The 20,731-nt window shown below is 32.1% G+C and overlaps 1 protein-coding gene across 10 annotated transcripts in view; it reads left to right on the forward strand.

Moving 5' to 3' along the window:
* LOC123016086 (calmodulin-binding transcription activator 2) overlaps positions 1–20,731 on the forward strand; it is a 120,252-nt gene that overhangs the window by 52,101 nt on the left and 47,420 nt on the right. The window contains exons 1-2 of one of the 10 annotated variants that reach the window (XM_044416312.1): positions 8,202–8,316; positions 9,023–9,272. The exons of the other annotated variants lie outside the window; for them this stretch is intronic. Of the exons in view, the coding sequence (XP_044272247.1) occupies positions 9,209–9,272 (64 nt within the window). The 5' untranslated portion in view covers positions 8,202–8,316; positions 9,023–9,208. Of the gene's footprint in view, positions 1–8,201; positions 8,317–9,022; positions 9,273–20,731 lie in introns of those variants that run through there. 10 annotated transcript variants of the gene reach the window in all.

The following is a 20,731-nucleotide window of genomic DNA, read 5'->3' on the forward strand; positions in this document are numbered from 1 at the left end:
ATCAATAAAAGGTTATCTTTTAAAGACATGTTGTAATAAAAAGTTTCATTAATTTAATTTTTATAAAAAAAACATAATTTGTATTATAACTTATTTTTGAGATAAGCTGTATAGTTGAAAATAATTTTAGGCTATGCACTGGATCAGTATCCTATCAATGTCCCATATATTTTTTTTTATTTTAACATTTAAGGTCAATAATGAAATTTACCAATTTGCTGGGGCAACCTGAATAGAGTCTTTAATTTTTATAAAAGCTTACTCTCTCTCCGTTTTTCTTTCCATATATTTTCTTATGAGGGGCCCATTATTTTTAGTAACCCAAGGGCGCCAAATATCTTGGTACGGTTCTGACTCAAATATATTTTTTTAAACAATAATTTTGTCAGTTATGTTACGTGATATTTAGAATCAAATAGATAGTTAAAAAAATGAGTAATTGTTTTATTTAAAAGTAGTACAGTGTTGGGTTTTATTTTATTTCAACTCTTTTTGTTGCATATTTTGTCGGTATTTCGAGTGGGTATTGGTAATATAATGTTCAATGGACTGTTCGTAGCGATAAGGAAGCTGCAATTTGCCCTCTCAATTCTCTTAGTAATAGTTTAGGACTTAAAGTTAATAGTTGCGAGACATTATTGGTTCGGTCGGCTGCACGTGCCAACCCTTACACCTGAAACTAAGGTGAAAGCTGAGCCATTATTATTGCATTACGTCCCTGCAAGCCATAAGAAATTTAAATCTTTGGGCATTAACGGCAGGATGAAGACGAGCCTCTTTAAGAATTCATGTTAGGACAGGGAGATGTAAACGCCATTATTTAAAATGCTCGGCACATCGTGCTAACGATGACTGATGACTTTACGTATTGAATAAGATGAAATACTGCACTTTTAAAGTATTTTCTTCCACCACTCGAAAATTTCATTCCGACGACGACCCGGGACGTGGGGATAGGCAATTTGAATTTTTTCCACAAGTGCAAAAATTTTCCAAGAATAAAACGAGTTTCTTAATCACCGACGAGATATGCTTTATGCGTTTTTCGAGAAATAATTAAGATATCACATTTGATTAGGGGAACGATTCTCACGAAACCGTTACGGATTAATTTAATCTCGTTGGAGGTTTTTACGAAGCCGATTTTTAACTGGATTTAAACATGTCAGCTGCATTTTTTGATAAGAATCTCGCGTTTAGAAAATTGCATTCAAAAAATCAACGCTGTTTTTATAATACGCGGCGACAATACACACCATGGCGAACGGAACCGGAAACTGACGCGGTTAGATTGGCTTTTAAAGAACCTTGAACATGCATTTTTGCGTTTAGAGATAGAAAAAAAGAGGTATTAGTGTTTAAATAGAAAATATTTTATGAACAATTAGGAGGCAGAAATGGTGGAGGCGCCGGGATACAAACACTAACCTAATTATTTTTATCATTGTTTGCATAAAATATCGATAATTATTGATGTTATTATAAAGAAAAATGCACTTTATTTTATGTAGTTGGCACCTAATATTTTAAAAAGGAATTTTTGCATGTTAGAATTTTATCCAGTAAATTCCGCTAGAAAGCTACGCTTTGAATTTTTTATTTTTCTATTATGTGTGTTGATTTTGTTGTTATTTAATGCAGTAACGTTTTTGTTTTATATGTTGGTTTTGAATTTACGTTGGTGGAAGTACAGCTATGAGCGAAACAAACTTTTCCTAGTTTTAGTGAAGTGGAATATTGAAATTGTGGATGTGTTTATTTTTCGAGGTTTCGCTGAGGTGTTAGCTCCAAAACTATTTTACCTCTTTTTTATTAATTAAAAATGTTTTGTTTAAACCCCAATTGAAGATTTATTTATTTATTTGTTCTTTAATTATTTAATTACAAAAACTTTGACTTCGCTTTTTTGTCTTTGTCGATTCATTGACCCCAGAATGGTCCAGTAAAGAACAGCAGCTGCTGCAATAATTGACAAGAATAATTTCGTATCGAAAAGTTCTCGAAAAGTTAATAAAGAAAGCGAAAAACTTGTCGACGCTGCAAGATTCGTGAGTTTTCGTATCAACGATACAAAAATAAGAAGATTGTGTGTAATCCATCAAAAATTACATATGGCAAAAACCATTAGCTTATGGATTTTAAAGGAAAAAATGAACGATATTAGATCCAATTTCAAAGTTCTTAGTATGAATTCAATTTGTTTTACGAGTTTAGGATCGGGAATCAATAGATCGGCCCTGAAGCTGGCCAAACTTTTCGGGTTAATATCAATTGAAATATTCGAGAGTTATGGTTTAATATTCTGGCAACGATTCGCGTTTTTTTATGCGTACACATTTGCCAATATAAGGGTACCATAACGATTATTACGTTATTTGAATTTTAAACTTGCGAGAAAGAGGAATCGCTAAATAAAACGTGTGTGCACAAAGAAACAAAGAAAACAAATAAATAAAACACTAGCAAAATTGCTGTTTTAGACAAATTTTGAACAATGTTTAGATGAATGTTCAGTTTTTTCTCCGGAAGTAAGACCACTAGACTTTCTTTCATAGGATTATTCTGAAATTTTGAAACATCCAAATGTTCAATTAATATTGTTATACAAGCAATCAAAAAGTTCGTTAATCAGCTAGGTGCATTGTAGTTCGTATGTAAACTAGATGTCAAAAAAATATTTTATAAGAATTAAAATAAGTACTGATCTAAACAAGTTGAATTATTCTATGGAACTTCTTAAAACATTTTTTTTTTGGTGTTTACCCATACAAATCGTACTTATACCACAGTTTCATCTCAGAATTTACTACAAAAATAAACGTTTTATCTTTTGCAGACACACTATCTAAATTTTTACGCAAGCTTGATAGAATGACCTTTTGATCACATTATATTATTTTGGCTTTTGTGTAAATGTAGATAATAAGTTTTGTTTTTGAAGTTGTTGTGGTAGTTTTGCGGTCGACTAAAACGCCGAATAAATTTATCAAAGTTGTAAACTATTAATAAGCAAGTAATAAATATTGCTGTGGTCGTGCCAAATAATTCCGACATGTTCAACATCCCTGAAAAAGTTCCTCCGTCGTAGCGTGGCACGAGAAATGTTCTTTCAGCCACCCTGGCAGCAAAAGCACGAAAAATTATGTGTGGCCATAACAAAACCGAAACTTTTGAAAAGAGAGTCAGTCCTCGGCAAAGTTGCGTGTTTTAAATCGGCGGAAATGAGACGGCGATGTCCTGAAAAAAGGACGAAAATGAAGTGACATCGCGTACCAGTCCCGATCGACGAACGAACGGCAAAAAACACACAAAGCGTGAAATATAGACCATTACCACGTTAGAGAGATGATGTCGTGAAAACTGACGACGGGGGCCCCCACGACTTACGATAACGAACTAAATAAACTTTAATTGGCCGCCTTTGCCTGTTAATCATGCCCTTTTAAATATAATTTAGCTATTCTAGGTTGCCGTGTAATTAGAACAGTTAACAAGATTTAAGAACGCTATTCTCTGTTTGGAAGCGAACTCTAAACACGGGATTTATTTACGACACGACGGGCCCCGTCTAAGCCGCCGGGAACCAACTTACCCAATTAGAAGACCCTAACACACGTCGACGTACCGCAAAAAAAGTTAACAACGCGAAAATAAGCCAAAATTTTACATCAATTTTGTTTAAGTTACAAATTACGAGTACAAAAGTTAGTCTGAATGATCAGATTATCTGAAAAATATGATTTCAATGTTGAATTCCTAATTAACACGAAAAATGTAATTAAAAGATATTAAGAGAATTTAAAATAAATTTTGTTTTATATTACAGATTTATTTATTTATTTAGGTCTAGAAATAGGTTTTATCAACAACAAATAGTATATTAAAGTACAAGTTGCAGAAGTTTAAGCACAAATTCGAAATTCCGAAACGAGCCGCGAAGCGGCGAGTTGAGGAACAAATGAGTGCTTGAAGAACCTTCTGCAACAAGTGCTTTATACTATTTTTCCTATTTCGCCGCTTTATATCATTTTATAAATTAAAAAACGAGAATTAAAATTTTTTTCTAGAGAATTTTGCGACGGTTGGCGACATTTATGTGTGGAATAATTTTAGGCGGCTGTAAAAAATAAAAATTATTCTTATTTTCACATTTGAAAATGAATTGTGAAGAAAGTCCGTCACTAAAATTAAATTACCGCGAACGACTTATTCCAGCACTCAAATGACGTCATTTGGGTGCTGGAATAGACTTATTCTAACACCGAAATAGAAAAAGACATTGTCCGAGTTTCTATTCACCAAATTTTTATCCAATTTTTATAACGGTTTTTAAAATTTTTCAATTAGATAATTAATTTTAGTTCTTAAATAACATGTTCTATGTATCTTTATTTTTTTATTCTTTACCTAGAGTTGTTAATAAGTGACCACTTTTAAGACCAAATAATGTGCCAAGTGAAAGTTTTATCTTTCAGCCATGCAGTAAAAATTCTATTTTTGCGTCTAAGAGTTTTTATTTTTACCATGACCAATGTTAGCTCTTTCACTGTTTCGGTAATTTTTTGAGAGGTATATTGTAAATCATGAGCATTAAACATTTTGCACTACTAACTGCACTAGTTAAATTAACAAGCACTTTCGAAAATCGCAATACAATTTTCGATACTATAGCGTGATGTTTGTTTATAAGCGTTGTTATGATTTCGTTATTAGCAAAGCGTCCTGATCATTTTGTTCATTTACTTACTAATTATAGTGTTGTTTTTTACTCTAGATCTGAATAGGTTTGCGTGAAAAATAGTATATGTTACTTGGGCTAAAAGTGAGTTTATGTGGCTCAGCTAAATTATTTGTTTCACTTCGTTCGGCAAAATGAACGTTAGTTTAGCATTTAAACTATTATTTTTACTTCGAATAACATAATATCCCATTTTTTTCTAGTTTAATTACCATTACACAATTATGATTTTTAAAACAAAGATGGAATTTTAAACTTAAAGAATGTAAAGTATTTTTTCGCTTTTATTTGAGTTTAAGGCAACTTCCTCTCTTAGACAAGGAAACATTAATGACAGATTTTATTACACGAACAAAGCGAGAATTTAACAGATTATGTTTGCCAGGAGTTTACACAAACAGAAAGAGAAGAGTTCTTACTCTAGCTAAGAGATATCTAATTTACTAATACTGATTTACTTTTTTTATTTTATAATCTACATAATAATATACATTTTTTTTGAGTTTGAAATTCCTCGTGGAATAAATTACTATTTTTGTCACGAGATAAAAGCTTTCTAGTTGAGTCTTCGCGTTTTTATGCCATTAAATATCGTTCAAAGGCGTTGATTTCAGGTTATGTGTCGGTTCGTCTGGTAGTGTCGGGGTGAATGGGGGTGAATGGGCACGCGTGACTCGATTACCCGGCCATTATATCACCATCCGCTAGACATGTAATCTTACGGTGGCCGCCGTTGCACCGCCACCGCCGCTCCCATTACCCACCTGCGGAGTGTTCAGATTTATAAGATCCCGCTAACGGGATAACCAGATCTCCGGACCCTCTCAACCCCCAACTCCTGTTACAAACTGTCGAGTAGTTTATTTCAAAGTTTACTCAGACAGATAGAAAAGCGTTTCTGCCTACCGATTGTGTGTGCGCACACTAAGAAATTACTTTCGATTAGTTCTAATGAAAATTAGCTTTATTTAGTTGGGTATGATTTTATTTTTATATTGGTGGATGCGCTGGGCCATATTGTTAATAATCGTCGCACGTCTTAAACGAATTAAAAAATTAAAATTTCAATGCAACTGTAGTCGACATCTCAAATGAAATAATTGACATTTTCGATGCAGACAAGTCTGGTTTTGAATATAAAAACTCTCGTTTTTCGTTTGCCGAAAATTGATTAGTCCGTCTGACTAAAGACTTAATTAGACAATTGTTTGATCTTAATCTGATTAACTTTCGTTCCAGTTTCCTTCCATTTTTCTTTGTTTCTTTTATATGCAAATTAAGCTGTATCTTTAGCATTTTAAGTGAAATTAGATCCAAATTAAATTTTATTATTTTTAATTTAAACAGTGAAATTTAATAAAAACGAATTTAAATTATTATCAGGCTTGTTTAATATTTTAAATAGTTAATTAAAAAAAGGACAGTAACAGTCAGTTATTTTTATTTGGAATATTGGTGTTTTTTGTAGAGAAGGCTGGACATGAAAATTTAAAAACTACAAATTTATTTGAACCGTAGCAAAATACAAAATTAATTTGTGGCGATTTTAAAAACGAACGGAAGGTTAATTTCACAGTTTGCGAGTTACGGTAATAAATGTATCAATTATTCGAAACGAACCGCTAAAAACATACCGGAAATGAACACATAGGCTGAAATTAGAACAAAACAACCATCACGAATACATTTCAAAATATCTCAAATGTTTTTTGTAAAATTAAACTGCTTAAATTTTGTGAAAAGTAATAATTATTGGTTATTCGAAAACTACATTTTGTGTAATGTTTAATAGACCATTAATTTTTAAATTAATGCAATATTTTGTTTCTAACTAGCTCTGTTAAAATACAAGCCACAATAAATGTCCGTACGTCGTTCATGAAGTGAATAATAACAACATAAAAATTAACTATTCATAAGAAAAACCCTCCGTTTGTGCTAATTTTTAATACACAAAAACGGCTTTATTACGACACCTATGGTGGATAATTGAATTTGATTTACGTTTATGGGCGCACGTATGCTAATAGTTTGCCACCCTTTTTGTTTCTTTTGAAACGGTTATTTAAGCATATAGCGTCGAATTTGCAAGTCAAGGAAACAATCGAGGATTTTTATAATGAGAGTCATTTAGATTGCGTCGTAGCCTATGGCGATCGAAATTAGAAGTCGTTAAGGGAGTTTACAACAACAATAAAATTGTATTTTAATGTAATATTATTCGTTATATTAAAAATTTCCCGCGGGACCAAAAGTTTCCGGTCCGGATATCGATTATTCTCACTGCATTTATTGTATTGTGTTGTTGGAGTTTTGTTTCACCAAAAGAAACGCTATGAAAATTATAAACAAGGTATGTTTTTCTATTTTTACAAGAGAAAAATTAGTAGACCAGAGTCTAGATGCTTATAATTACCGCTTTTTCAAAGATTTTTTAATAAACTGATGCTGAATGCAAATCGCAAACGACTGGCTATTTTTATTTATAAAAAAATATCACAAATTCCCAATTTTTTATAATTTCACGTGGTTTATTAAATCGTGTCTGTTTCTTTTATTTTTTGTGAAACTATTTTTCGAAGATGTTATATTATACGAAAATACCTAAGCCTCTAACACTGTATAACAAAAAGAAAATACGATTAAAATTATTAGCTTATATTTTTGAATAAAAAAATGTTTACAGTTTATTGAAAACGGTATAAAGGTATAAAGTTTTAGTTATTTATTTTTTAATTTTTCTCATTCGGTATTTCTCAGCGTGAGTACGATCTAAATTTATAAATTTGTAAATACACTATTGTTTAAATTACATTTTGATTTTGATAACAACTCTGCTTCAGTTTAGAATTTGTAATTTTTTCTTCTCTTAATTTTCTGGATCCTATCAATTATTGAACGAAATGAAACTAAAGAGGATCTGTAAGCCAACTTTAGTTTCATTTCGTTCAATTTGTAATTTTATTTTGTTTTCCAACAAAATTTCGAAATTTATTATTTTCTGCTAAACCGCTTTACTTTAATAATGCTTCATGTGTGTGGTGTATAAATCATGTGTAGTTTTTTTTTTAATATGTAACAGGTGAAACTTTATCATAATTCAGGTGAGACTTTAATTAGAACAAGAGGCCACAAAACAAAATCATCCGTGCCAAAGCAATCCATTATTTCTTGCTTTTATCATTTTTGATTTATTTGTTTTTATATTTATACAGCTGTGTGTCTCATATTTAGCAACAATTTGCGGTAGTGCATGTGTAAGACACATTTTAGAAATGCGAGTTTTGACAGGTCCTTTCAAGACTTTTAATAATTATCCTTGACCGGAAATAAACCGTCCAATTGTCTCATCTTTGCGACATTTCGCGAATATTTACCCGGAAGTATGGAAGATGCGCACGCAGTATCAAAGCCCAGAGGCACGCGTCGCGATGCCGTTTCCCATTCCGACGCCAGTCGTCACCAATCCGCGTCGTTGGTCGGTGCGTCGTCGTCTTCCTCTAGATACACACGTGACTGAAAAGCACGCGGTTTTATTTTCGTTATGAGTTTGTAGGTGGTGCTTTATGTTGGCTTGGGTAATTATTGTCTCTTGAAAATAATTCTGACAATTTTTTGATAATTAAAATTAGAATTTTTGAGCGTGTAGGAGTGTCGTTGAGAAGTCTCAATTAAAGCGTCCGTGACCTTTATTCTTTTTGTCTTAGAAGGTTAAGCTCGCGAAAGCTTATAAGGCCACTTTTATCTGGTAATAAACCGTTTGTCCTATTATAATGTAGGGAGTAGATAAACCCTCACATCAGTCGCCTTGATCTTTATTATGAAATGGCCTGTTTTCTTCGTTGCCAATTTTTTTTCTATTGAAATAATGCCATTGTTTACTTTGTTCTTTAATTTAGTTTAGTTAATATTTGACAAAAAAATTCGTGTCACGAGTGAGACAGAACGGAAAACTCCTTGTTACACGTTTTAGTGTTAACAATCTTATTATTTTCGCAGCTGATAATGTCAGAAATTAGGAAGTACTAAACGTTCGGTAACTCCCTTAAAACTTTTTAAAAATTCAAGTCAGGTTAATCCTTTTACTCTGTCGTAAACACGCTCTCAAAGAAGCTAATCCGAAAGATTTCCACGTGCCAATCCGTATTTATCAATCGCTTCTTTTGTACTTCGGCGTAATTATCTTTATTATCGCTGTTAGTTACTAAAATATTTATGTAGCGATTGACGTCGTACGGAAAGTTTACTTTGTTTTACCATATGGTTGTTGTAATTGTTTTCAAGAGCGTAATTCTGGGACGTAAAACGTGCGAGTGACTTCGATTGCTGATTTTTGTGGAAATGCCAAATTATTGTGATCTGTGACAAATACGAAGAAATACGGTGGCGGGGTTCAGGCAACATCACGGGGGCGGACACGGCCACCATGTGCTCTACCATGGGTCGGTCCTGGGTTATCAAGGACGACACATGTCCACCGCACACCACCATATTTCGACCATACCAGCCCATTCGTCGATTCCACTCAACGCAAGTGAGTTTAAATTTTTAGAGAGAAAAGCACATTTTTGTATCATTTATTATTCGGTTTAGATCGAGAGAATTAAAGTCAAGTGAATGTGAATTATTTATTGCCATTTTTTTACAAATTTTAAATTCAGTGTCTCGAGCTTATCGAGCTTTTCGAAGTTTGTTTTATTGCTTAAAAATTGGGAAAATTTCTAAGTTTGGTAAAGTTTTACCTTAATATAGGATTTCAAACTTTAAGAGGATTACGTATAAATGATTCAGGTTATAAACATCGCAGTATTTAATAAATAGGCGTTTAATGCCAAGAATGAGTAACTGTTTTGATAAGTGCAGCCAACAATTTTTGTTCATTGAAAGTGGCATCTAGACGGAGCGTTTTAAGTTTATTTATACTAATAGTTATTTATTGAATGTGATGTTTAATTAAAAATGATATTGTTGTTTGTTTGCCTACCAAGAAGCATAAAAAATAGTTACATGTAAAAATATAAAAGAATTTAAAAAAGAATAAAGAAATAAAAAAACAACATGGAAAAAATAATTGATTCGATTGTTTTTAAGTAAACTGTGCTATAAGAAAAAAATCAAAACGTATTGTTGACTTACCTTTTAATTTTGTAGCACGATTGCTTCCTCCATACTCCCGATGACTTCTCCCATTGACACTAATCACCTGAAATTTTAAAAATCGTGCACTACTAAAAGTCTGTAAGTACTCGAAAATACACCACAGGCACTTAGTGGATTTTCTGAAACAAAAGAAAAATTAATCATTTATTCCGAAATAAAATTAAATTCGTACAATACTTAGTTTTGGGTTAAAATTATTATTAAAATGAATTTGCACTCGTCTTCTACAAATTTTGAAAAATAATTTGGAGATAATACATTTTAACTAATACACAATTAATTTCTATTTATAATTTGATAAATACTTACTGTTGCACTCAAAAATCACAAATTTACACATTTCACTTTATAATAAAAAAAAAATAATAATAAAATGCACTAACCTTTATTTCATTTTCTTGTGCTACCCTTTGTAGCAATTTGCCCCTGCTTCTTACACGGACCTACTGAAAATAAAGGAACATAAAATCAGTACAACGTGTTAGATGATAAAAATTAAATAAAATTTAATAAGTGTAATTTTTCTAAAAAATTAAAATGTTTTACTGACTTACCCTTTAATCCAGATCCTTGTAGCACAATTGTCTTGTCCATTCTCTGAGACTCCTCCCATCGGCACTCACTAATCACTCGAAATTTAAAAAATCGCGCACTACTAAATATCTATTAAGCCCTCGAAAATACACAACACACACCCACTGTGTGTGCAGCTCTCATTTCAACACAATTTTGCATTAAACCACCAAATAAGTAATAATTCATTCGCACAATTATTACAATCTAAGTATCTTGTACGGGAGCTTGGCTAAGACTGATTTGTTATTGTAATAATTATCTCAAAAATGGCAGGATTCACAAAAACTTATTTGGTAACTGTTTTGTTGTAAAAGGTTTTTGTTTGGGGCTGCGTAATTCCGCCACTCGCAACGTCACAAAGTAATTCTAATATTACCCAATTCTATCTTCATGATCTTTTGTCCCCTTTACACTTGTGAACACAACAAACTGATTTTTATTCGTATGATTAAAATTTTTATGTAGGTGCTAAGTTCAAACAGGATGACAAGAATAGTAGAGAACAAAAGATTATTTGAATGTTCATAGTTTTATTAGGGGTTTTAGTGTAACCACCAAGGGATGAAAAGGCAGTTTCCTCTACTGAAGTACATATAATTTTTTCTACAATCCAGCAAGAAAAACTTCAAGACCAACAATTTCTTTTGATATCCCGGTATTGCCATTAAATCTAGGTAAAATTTTTACCTCCGTAGTAAGTAATTGGTCACTTTCTTTTTTTTAGGGTGGATAAACTTATTTTTGTTAGGGTCGAAGGAGAAATCTATTACATTGTTCAAAAAATTGAGCTAAATCTAGCATAATAAGATTAACGATAGTAAACAAGTGTCCTCATATTTAAAAAATAAAATAAAGAAGTAACATTTTTTGTGGAAGATTCCATCTAATTTTATTACCTCAAATGTCACAGACTATAAGCAATGTAGACTTTGGAATAGAGTATTTTAAAGATGTAAACTTGCTTTATGTTGCATTTTTTTAATTTTAAGTACATGTTTTCAAAAAATACATAGTAATTAGAACTGGTATTTAGGTACATATGTACTGTTATTGTATTTGTTATCAAATAAAACGAATGTATGAGCTAATTTCTGTTCTTCCTGGAAGGGTCTGCTTTATTAAATCGCTCTAATTTTTCTCTACGTTGTCTAATTTTATTTATCACCCTTTTCTTTTCTCTTTGATTCTACTCTTTGTTTCAAAGAATCGCCCAAAACAAAGTTATCCGCTACCAGAATAAGGTCCGAATTATCCCTATTTAATTTTTTGGGTGCAAATTTAATTTTTATCAAAGCTGGGAAGGGCTGGAAACTAACCGGTGGCCGTTGCCGAGACCAATTAATAGTAGGGAAACTCATAACATTAGTGGAAGCGGCCACAAAGGGCCATTAACTTTTAGTGATAGTGGCAGCATAATTTAGGCTAATATCGATCAATAGATCGGGGGAATACAATTCGGTGAGGGGTTTTCTCGACACAAGAGGCTAACCACTAGCGACCTCTCGCTGGTCGTGCTATAAATAATAGCGATAATGAAATTTTGCTAGCTTAATGAGCCGGCTAATGTCCGACATCTAGTATAGTAATTTCAGGCCTGTGTTCTCTCTGGTCGAGCTGCGATGTTTAAAAACTAATGCGCATGCATTTGGTGTGTGGAATTATGGAGCTTTAGGGCGAGTATTAGGGAATTTTGGTCTTTTAACAATTCTGCGACAAAATACATTTAACAAAATAAGTTGTTTCCAATTGTATCTGTACCTTGTAGACGCTACCCTTAGTACTTATTGGAAGTTTAAAATGGCAAAATCTGCCAAAAGTCATCTATTGTTTTGCAATTCACGTCTCAACATTTCTTTTGAATAAAAATGAACAGTTGGTATTCCGAATTAATTTTTAAACATTTTTATTCCAGTCAAGTTTAGAAGTCGTGGTAAATTTTTGATAAATATTTCTGGCTACAAAAGAATTTATTTATGTTTGTTAAAATCTTCATCGAGTTGAAGCCACAGAAGCTAATTCATCAAATGTTATGTCAAATGGATAACTCGAATATTGAAATGCGGATTATATCATGACTTGGATAAAAACCGAATCAAAGATAAAACAGCTAAATTTTACTGCAACATGATGTATATGGTACAGAAATAATTTTGTGATTATATTAAATTTTATTAGATTTATGAATGAACTACTACACACTGAGCAACATTAGAAATGATATATGATTTGTCGATTGGTTTGACTTTAAGTACAGTTCAGGTAGGGCTTTAAATTCGCTCAAACATAAACGATGACGCTTAGTATACAGGGTGCGCCAGGACTCGCGCCCCAGAGGCGAGGCGAGGTAATAATTTTTCAAGTTCTTTTGCTTCAAGCTATTAAAAGAAGAAACAAAGAAGCTGTATCCTAAATTGTAACTCTGTTTAATGTTATTTGTGGCTTTTATTAGCAAAATTTTTGTACCTTTACTAATTAATTGTAAAAAAACATATACAAGATCATCAGTATCATTAAATAAATATAAAAAAAATGTCAAATGTCAAAATTTTTAGACAGATAGAACATTTTTTCCATGTTCCTGGTATCTTATCTTACTTGAAATTCTTCGCGAGTTCTGGCGCATCCTTTATATTTATTATTTTTTAATTACAGATTTTGTATTTAGTGAACTATTATTATAGGTGTCTGATTTTTTGCATTTTTATTGAAACACAATTGGGATTGTGGTGATGTTGTTTTACCGTTTTGTTTTAAAAAATTCCGGTTCAATTACGACATGTGTTAGATGTGAGGGACATTCGCTTCGGATTTAAATAAACAAATAATTTTGTGTAACATTGTTTGTATTTGCGTTCTCTTGTTGTAGTCTGCCATTTATTTATCAAATTGATTTTGTTTGGTCAGGCGGACAATATTTGTTGTTTATTTGAGCACATTAAATTATTTATCGACATTGTAGGTAAATTAATATCTGTAACGTTTCGTATTAAAAAAATGTTTCGGAATAAAATGTGATTCTCCGTACGTAATCTTTTATGTATGGCGCATACTTTGTTTTATTTTTAAATTATATTTAGTTATTTTCCCCCAAGTTAGACGTGAGTTATTATCTCGCCTTCATCTTTCTTTTATGTAGAAATTTATAGAGTCCCTCGAGTGTTTTTGAAGATATTTGCGCTCTCCCGTTTCACACTGTAAACTGACTTCAGCATTCTGCCTTTTAATTAGATGTAATATTTAACATACTTTTTGCATTTTTAATTACCTGTTTGTAAGTGTACGAGTTAACGTTGCAACGAGTTCAGTTGGTTTAACTTATTAGTGCTTTTTAGTAAAACTTTCGAAACTGAAACTTTACCGAGCAAACGACAGTTTTGCATAAGCAACGACTTTAAGGTACTTTAAAACGAAATGTATGACGAAAAACTACTCGACGGTTTTTTACACTGTTTATAAATTCTTTAAGATGACTCTAAAGAGTCGCGACAAACTCGGATTATTTAATATTTCACTGCAACTGTTTTGTCTTTTTTTTTAATTATTTTTCTCTTTTAACCGACCCAAAGGCCTGTTAATTTTCAGCAATGATGATTGCAGTTCAATTAAAGCGACCGTTTAATTTCATATCCCGTTAACGGCAGTTCATTCGAAAAATAATTTAAATTTCATCAACTGCGTTAAATTACAAATTATTATGCATGCGTTGCACGAAATTAAAAATACTGGATTGAAACCGTATTGTTTTTCCGGAGATTAACATAACTCGTTCTATAGATATGATAACGCAGACTTTATAAAACAAGTGTAAATGATCGTGATGACAAATGGGCCCGAACAAATAGGACCTATCATCAATCATCAAGTTAACAGAATACGATCATATTTGGAAATGATGTGCTGCATATGATGAATGAGAAGTGAAACACGTGCGACTTGTGCAAAAATTTATTAGCAAAAGCGTTTCAAACATTAATTTTTGGCGTGGGATATGCCAATTAAATTGTTTAAAGTGTTCACCTGTTTCTTAAAAATTCAGTTTTGGCTCAATTTTGCGATGTTTACGTGACACATAATTAATTGGGTTTGGTCGGGGCTGCTTAATTCGTGCCTAATTATCCCTAATTCCAGTGCGTGAGAACTGCACGATATGAGATTAAATTTTTGTAATATCTATAATTCAGAGCAAAATTATTTTTTCATATGAGGTTCATTGACTTATCGAGAATCGAAGTTGATTGACTTTATTGCTGGTAACTAGTCATACACACGTAGGTCTGATTGTACAATACAAAAATACGATAGAAATTAAACTCGGATTACGACATTTATTCAATGATTTATTGCGATTGTATCAATTTTTGATGGATCATTTCGAACCGTCGGAAACGTATTTCAACATCAATAAAAATCTGTTTGAAAAAAACTTATTGTTCACAATTTATATATTTTTTTGTCGCCTAATTATTGTCGTTTCTAATTAAATTTTCATCGGCATTTTTGATTGTTTGGTGTCAACCACAGTTTCACGGCCTGACACGGAACCACCGTTCCTAAAATTAGAAACGTGTTCGCAATGAAATATGTCCAGAACACGACAGATATTTGAAAGGTATTCAGAAATACGAAACGGCTTTTTAACACGGCCATTTATTAAATGCAACACTAATCGTAATAAAACTTTGTTAATTAGTCGGGCTTTTTTTAAAAATAGACAGTCGACAAGGATCTGTCATTAACTTAAATTAACTCTTTACGAAACGAAGGAAAAAGTGTTACAATAAGTAGGCACGTCAAGGTGAATTATGTCTCACGTTAATGAGCGTGTTCCAAATTGGGAGGTTTGGGTTTCGCGTTTATTCATTGCAGCTTAATGAAAGAAATGCATACAAAATTTAGAAAATTACAATAATTTCGTTCAACTCTTCAAATTTCCCTAACTCTTTACTCATTTTACGATTTTACCAATCGTTTCCTTTATATTTTGTGAACATTCAAATTCAGTTCGTCGATCCTTATCTAGAATTTCAACATCGAATCTCGCATGATATTTAAATTATTTCCCTCGAACAACTTAATACTTGATTGATTTAAAATTATCAGGAAATGTTTCAATATATCACGATCAATTTTCCGGAAACTAATTCTCAAATTCGATCTGTGTATTTCGTCTATTAATAGGGATTTTTTCGCACATTTCTGTTCTTTATCAAGGGTGGATTGAGCCCGAGGGTGGCTCGAACTCGACCCCACTTAAATCTGAAGATGGTGGAAATGTCGGGAATCGTAAAAAACAGTCTCGGAGAGTTTGATGGGCTTAATACTTAACCTAGGGTTTCGGGTACGTCGTGTTTGCGATGACATATTATCCCGAGTTTTTTTTCTAAATCCCTAATACATATACTGAGTGGCAATGGAACGCTGCAAGTTTGCATTACTAATATCGCTCAGTATGTTTTATTAGAAATTTTCGATTCAGTGTTGCAAGTACTCGTAAACCGTTTTTATTGGCTCTTTATAAACATAAATTCGTGGCGATATAAACACCAACGGAAAAATCAACTATAAAAATGACAGAATCGTCACGGTATGTAGTAAAATCCTCACACAAAAACAACATATGAATACAAACCGCTCAAGTTGTAAAAAAAACATCGACTTATCCTTGAAGGACTCGTCGTAATTCAATTTTCGGCGCTGGTTTCGGGTAATTTGTAGCAGATGCAAAACACTGTTATGAGGCAATAGAAAAGGGCTTACCGAAAGAAAACAGAAACAGGAAATAAGTGTCGTTAAGGGGGTTAATGCTTGGTGCGCTATGGAATAAATTGGATGCACATTGAGCGTCTCTCGCCTTATTTCCAACGAATTTTATTCAATCATGTACTTTGCATACAGATCAAGTCAGCTTGCTTCTTATATACAAAGTTATTCTCAGACAATATCCTCGAAAACGAATGAAATACGATCGTCGGGAAAAAATCGTGCTTTTTGGACGCAATTTGAGCGACCGAATAATAACAGAACGTGTAATTACTGGAAGTGGAATCGATGTAATGATGCTTAAATTTGTTTTATCTCGTTTGACTATCGGCACACATATTCGTTTTATGTACAAATATTAGCAATTTCGAACAACTACCGTCGCTGTTGCCAAAACGCTAAATCCTCTTCGTGTAAAATTACCCGAAAATATACTAGATTTCGGTTTAAATGGCATTTATACGATGGACACAACTCGGTAAATTAAAATCGTTGTAATACAAAAGTGTAAATCATTAAAGCCAATGAAATACCTGTTGCCGCTAATAGTAACCAACTTTTTAAAACTCTTGTTAAAATACATGCACTAAACGCGATTTATTGGGAAATATTGCCCACCAATGGATTTGCTTGGAATTGGTCTATTTATTGCAACACGTGTATAGGTTAATTGGATTGATGTTTTTAAATATCATCGTTGAGTCTGAGAAACCTGCTATGTGCAAAAATTAGTCAACAAGTGGAAAAAAACAGTTGCAAAAGTCAATTCATGATAATAACTTTCAGGAAATCAGCAACAGATTTAATGTGGAATTAAGTTTTTATACATTAGTTGTGATGTTATATTGCAACCACTTAAACATAATATTTAGAAATAAATAGTTTTATGAAGCCTCAATAAAGTCGAATATTTAATACAGAGCGATTCAGTTAGTCGAAAGAAGAGTTTTTCTTACTTCTTCAAAAAAATTTACTTAGAATTTACATTTTCAGTCTTCTTTTTGCTTTATAGAAAGCCATCGAGAGGTTAATTAAATTAGTTAAACGGTACAGAGTACTGATTTCTATTTGCTCGTATCTGCACAATGCTAATTTGAAAGCCTTGTCAATAATCTTAGTCAGAAAAGCATCGAGCTTTAAAAGAATCCCCAAAGTTATGTTTCTTATTTCATTTTTATTTTATTTCTGATACCCGCCGAAGATTGATTACATTTTGTGACAGTATCTTTGTTGTCGACTATTTATTGCTTGTAGAAGAAACGAAAAGGATGAACTCGGATCGATTACGACTCTTAGTTAAATAACATTGAGTTTTACGAATTTTTTATTTCCGCAACATGATTATCTCCAATCCGAATTCTGGTCGAATTCATAAAATTTCATCATAACGTCTATCGTATGTTTCCGTCAGTGGGATTAAGTCGATCAGAGTGCCAACATAAATTAATGCTTACCACTTGATCCCACATTGGAAGAATCGCCATAAACTGTATTGACAAATGCCGGAGGGATTCCGGGCCCGGATATATAAAATATACGGGACGGCCACAGTGAGAGATTACCTAGATGTGGCTTCTTTACACGCCAACTTTATGGCTTTGGAAAAAAAAATTAGGCCACGAAGTATAGGGCGATTCAAGTTATCCCACTTAAAAGTTATGATCAAAATTAACCATACGATTTATCTAGTATCCGACTGCTAATTTTTATTATTGATTTTTTAGAAAAGAATTGATTTATTACAAATTACGTTTTCTAACAGAAATAATTTTTTGTACAATTAAATTTTAGTTGTTTTAAAGTTTAGTCGACGAGGTTCTAGTAAAGTTTATCGGTTGCATTATGCATATGTAGATTTATCATCGTCCAATAAATGGTTTCGCGACGCACGCAGTCCCGGATTAATCCGGTAATAACACCAACAACAATTTTCCCCACAACGATAACGGATCAAAATCAAAATCCGGAGTAAACGACAAACGATACGAGAGGCCTCGGCACTTAACCTCGATTCTTTTTATCGTAAGCGAAAAAGACAATTTAGTAGGGGTCGGAATAAATTAAAATAAAAGAGAGAGAGGGTCCCCTTTGGGGCGCGAATCAGCCTAAAACGAAATCAAATCTAAAATCTACGTTCGAATGGAACACCGTGCGTAAGTCACGAACGCATATTTGAATTCATATGAGAAAATTTGCATAAAATGTGCCACGCTACTTGGAATTTATGACATTACTAAAAACGTATCGTGTCGGTATTTGCACACTGACACACTGATATTCTCACTATGTACTGATTCGTCCAAACCCGGAATGTTTCCGGGCAAAGCGCGAAATGGGAAAATTAGTCATTCGAACGAAAGCTGTCCTCTTAATGTTATCGATGTAGAGAGAAAATTGAAATCTGACTGAATCTGAGCTTTGTATATAGTTATCGATCAAGCAGACCGTCATAGAAAGGTAACAATACGCATTTATATGTAAATACATGTAAGTGAAACAAGTCGGAAAAAAGCTCAACAAAACCGAAGCTTTTTCTCTCTTGTTAAAGCTGCGATTTGTAGGGGAAATTAATAAATTCAATTTATACAGGCGGTTCCGGGATCTGATAACACCGGAATTACATATGTGTTTGGGAATAACACTTTTAATTACTTAATAAAAAAACAGTGTTTTAGATCAACGTCACGCGAAGAAAATCTTAATGAGTTTTAAATGATTTTCCCTGATTTTGTAGGAATGAATTTGTAAATAACTTAAATTTGGAGCCAAAGAGTGAATTGAATAATTTTTGCCTTTGTAATGAATTATAACAAACCAGAACAACTCTTGATTTTGATCTAACAAGGTTTATCTCTACAAATGCGAACTTTGTTCAATAGAATTGTAATTAATTTGCAAAAATGTAACTGAAGCCGGCTTATTGCCAACCTTACAATTTGAAAGAGACTTGTTGCTTGGAATATCTTAACAGAGATGACACTGACAAATTGCGGCACCCTAATTTGAAATTCTAAATCTACCTGTGAAACGTAATGAGGGAATCAATTCTATTTTATCGTTGATGTCGTGATTGAAAATTTTATATGCTTCAATGACTTTAAACGATTTCATTATATGGAAGAAAAAATTAATATTTCAAATGTGAAGCCAGCTTTTTATTGATTTATCAATTGCTTCGGTTATGTATGTATGTTATTTATTACCAAAATTATTTTCTGACATAAACTGTGTTTAATACTCTACCTATCCAATTTATCATATTATCTTTATCCCAACCAATTTATCATGCATGACAAGACTTGAAGATAATAATATGTCTACGAAACATCGAGTTGGTGTATCACAACTAAACTTCTTCCAGATTTTTGCTGTTCTAATTCCGAGTGTTTTATAAATAGACCTCTTCATCTTTTTAGTTCTTAACATTTCATCGTAGATTCTAACAATGTATTGTAGTTTACAAACTAGTTTAACTTTAAATTTGACTTCAATTAGAAAACTATGGATGTGTAAAAACGTCACGTTATTTACAAGCAATTTAAAATTTTATTTTTTAAACTTAGAATTCTTTAAAATCATGCCTTTTATTGTATATTTATTCTAGTTTACAAATTATTTTAGAAGCAATTATTCACATACATATTTTTTATGCGAACTCGGCTACGTACTATACAGGGTTTGTCAGAGAAAAATTTCAAGTAAGATAAGATACCAGGAACATTAAAAAAATGTTTAAAAAATTCTATTTGTCAAAAAATTTTGATTTTTTTTTGACATTTGACATTTTTTTGTCTATTTAATGATACTGATGATCTTGTATATGTTTTTTTATAATTATTTAATAAAGGTACAAAAACGTTGTCATTAAATGCTGCAAATAACGTTAAACATAGTTACAATTCAGGATAGTTTCTTTGTTTCCTAACAAATGAACATGTAAAATTGTTTTTACAAAAGAAATAAATAGGGTCAAAGTTCAAAATTAAAACTCTTCGAAGATTTTATGGATAGATTTTTTTTAACATTTTTCTCATGTTCCTGGTATCTTATTTTACTTGGCAATTTCTTTTTTTTTTTTGGTTTATTTACAAAATACCCTGATAAAGATAAACATGCGAAAGCAATAGATAATTTTAGAAGATACTAAAATGTAACGTAAAGGTAACAACATATGCTAAAATTCATTTTTCAAATGCAGATGAATTTTCTGTTCGTTTTTAGAATCTAAAGTTACATCTGTTAAGAATTATTGTCTTTTTTTAATTGGTCACAGAAATATTAACCGGAGAACTTAAATGAAGTGTCATCCATCGAAATTCTGTATTTCAATTTAAAATCATGAGTTTTTACTCATAAATGTAAGATTGTACTACAGATTTAGTCTTTTAAAATGCCAAAATTTTTGTGAACAGAATTCTCACACGATTGAATTTGATTTTTTTTTTTAATTTCTTAACATTTTTTAAAAGGTCTTGAGTTAAGATTTACAAATTAAAA

This window comes from Tribolium madens, unplaced genomic scaffold (assembly GCF_015345945.1).
Source record: "Tribolium madens isolate multiple individuals breed KSU strain unplaced genomic scaffold, Tmad_KSU_1.1 Scaffold_19;HRSCAF=116;Tcas5.2_LG9, whole genome shotgun sequence".
In the NCBI taxonomy this organism is placed as follows: Eukaryota; Metazoa; Arthropoda; class Insecta; order Coleoptera; family Tenebrionidae; genus Tribolium; species Tribolium madens.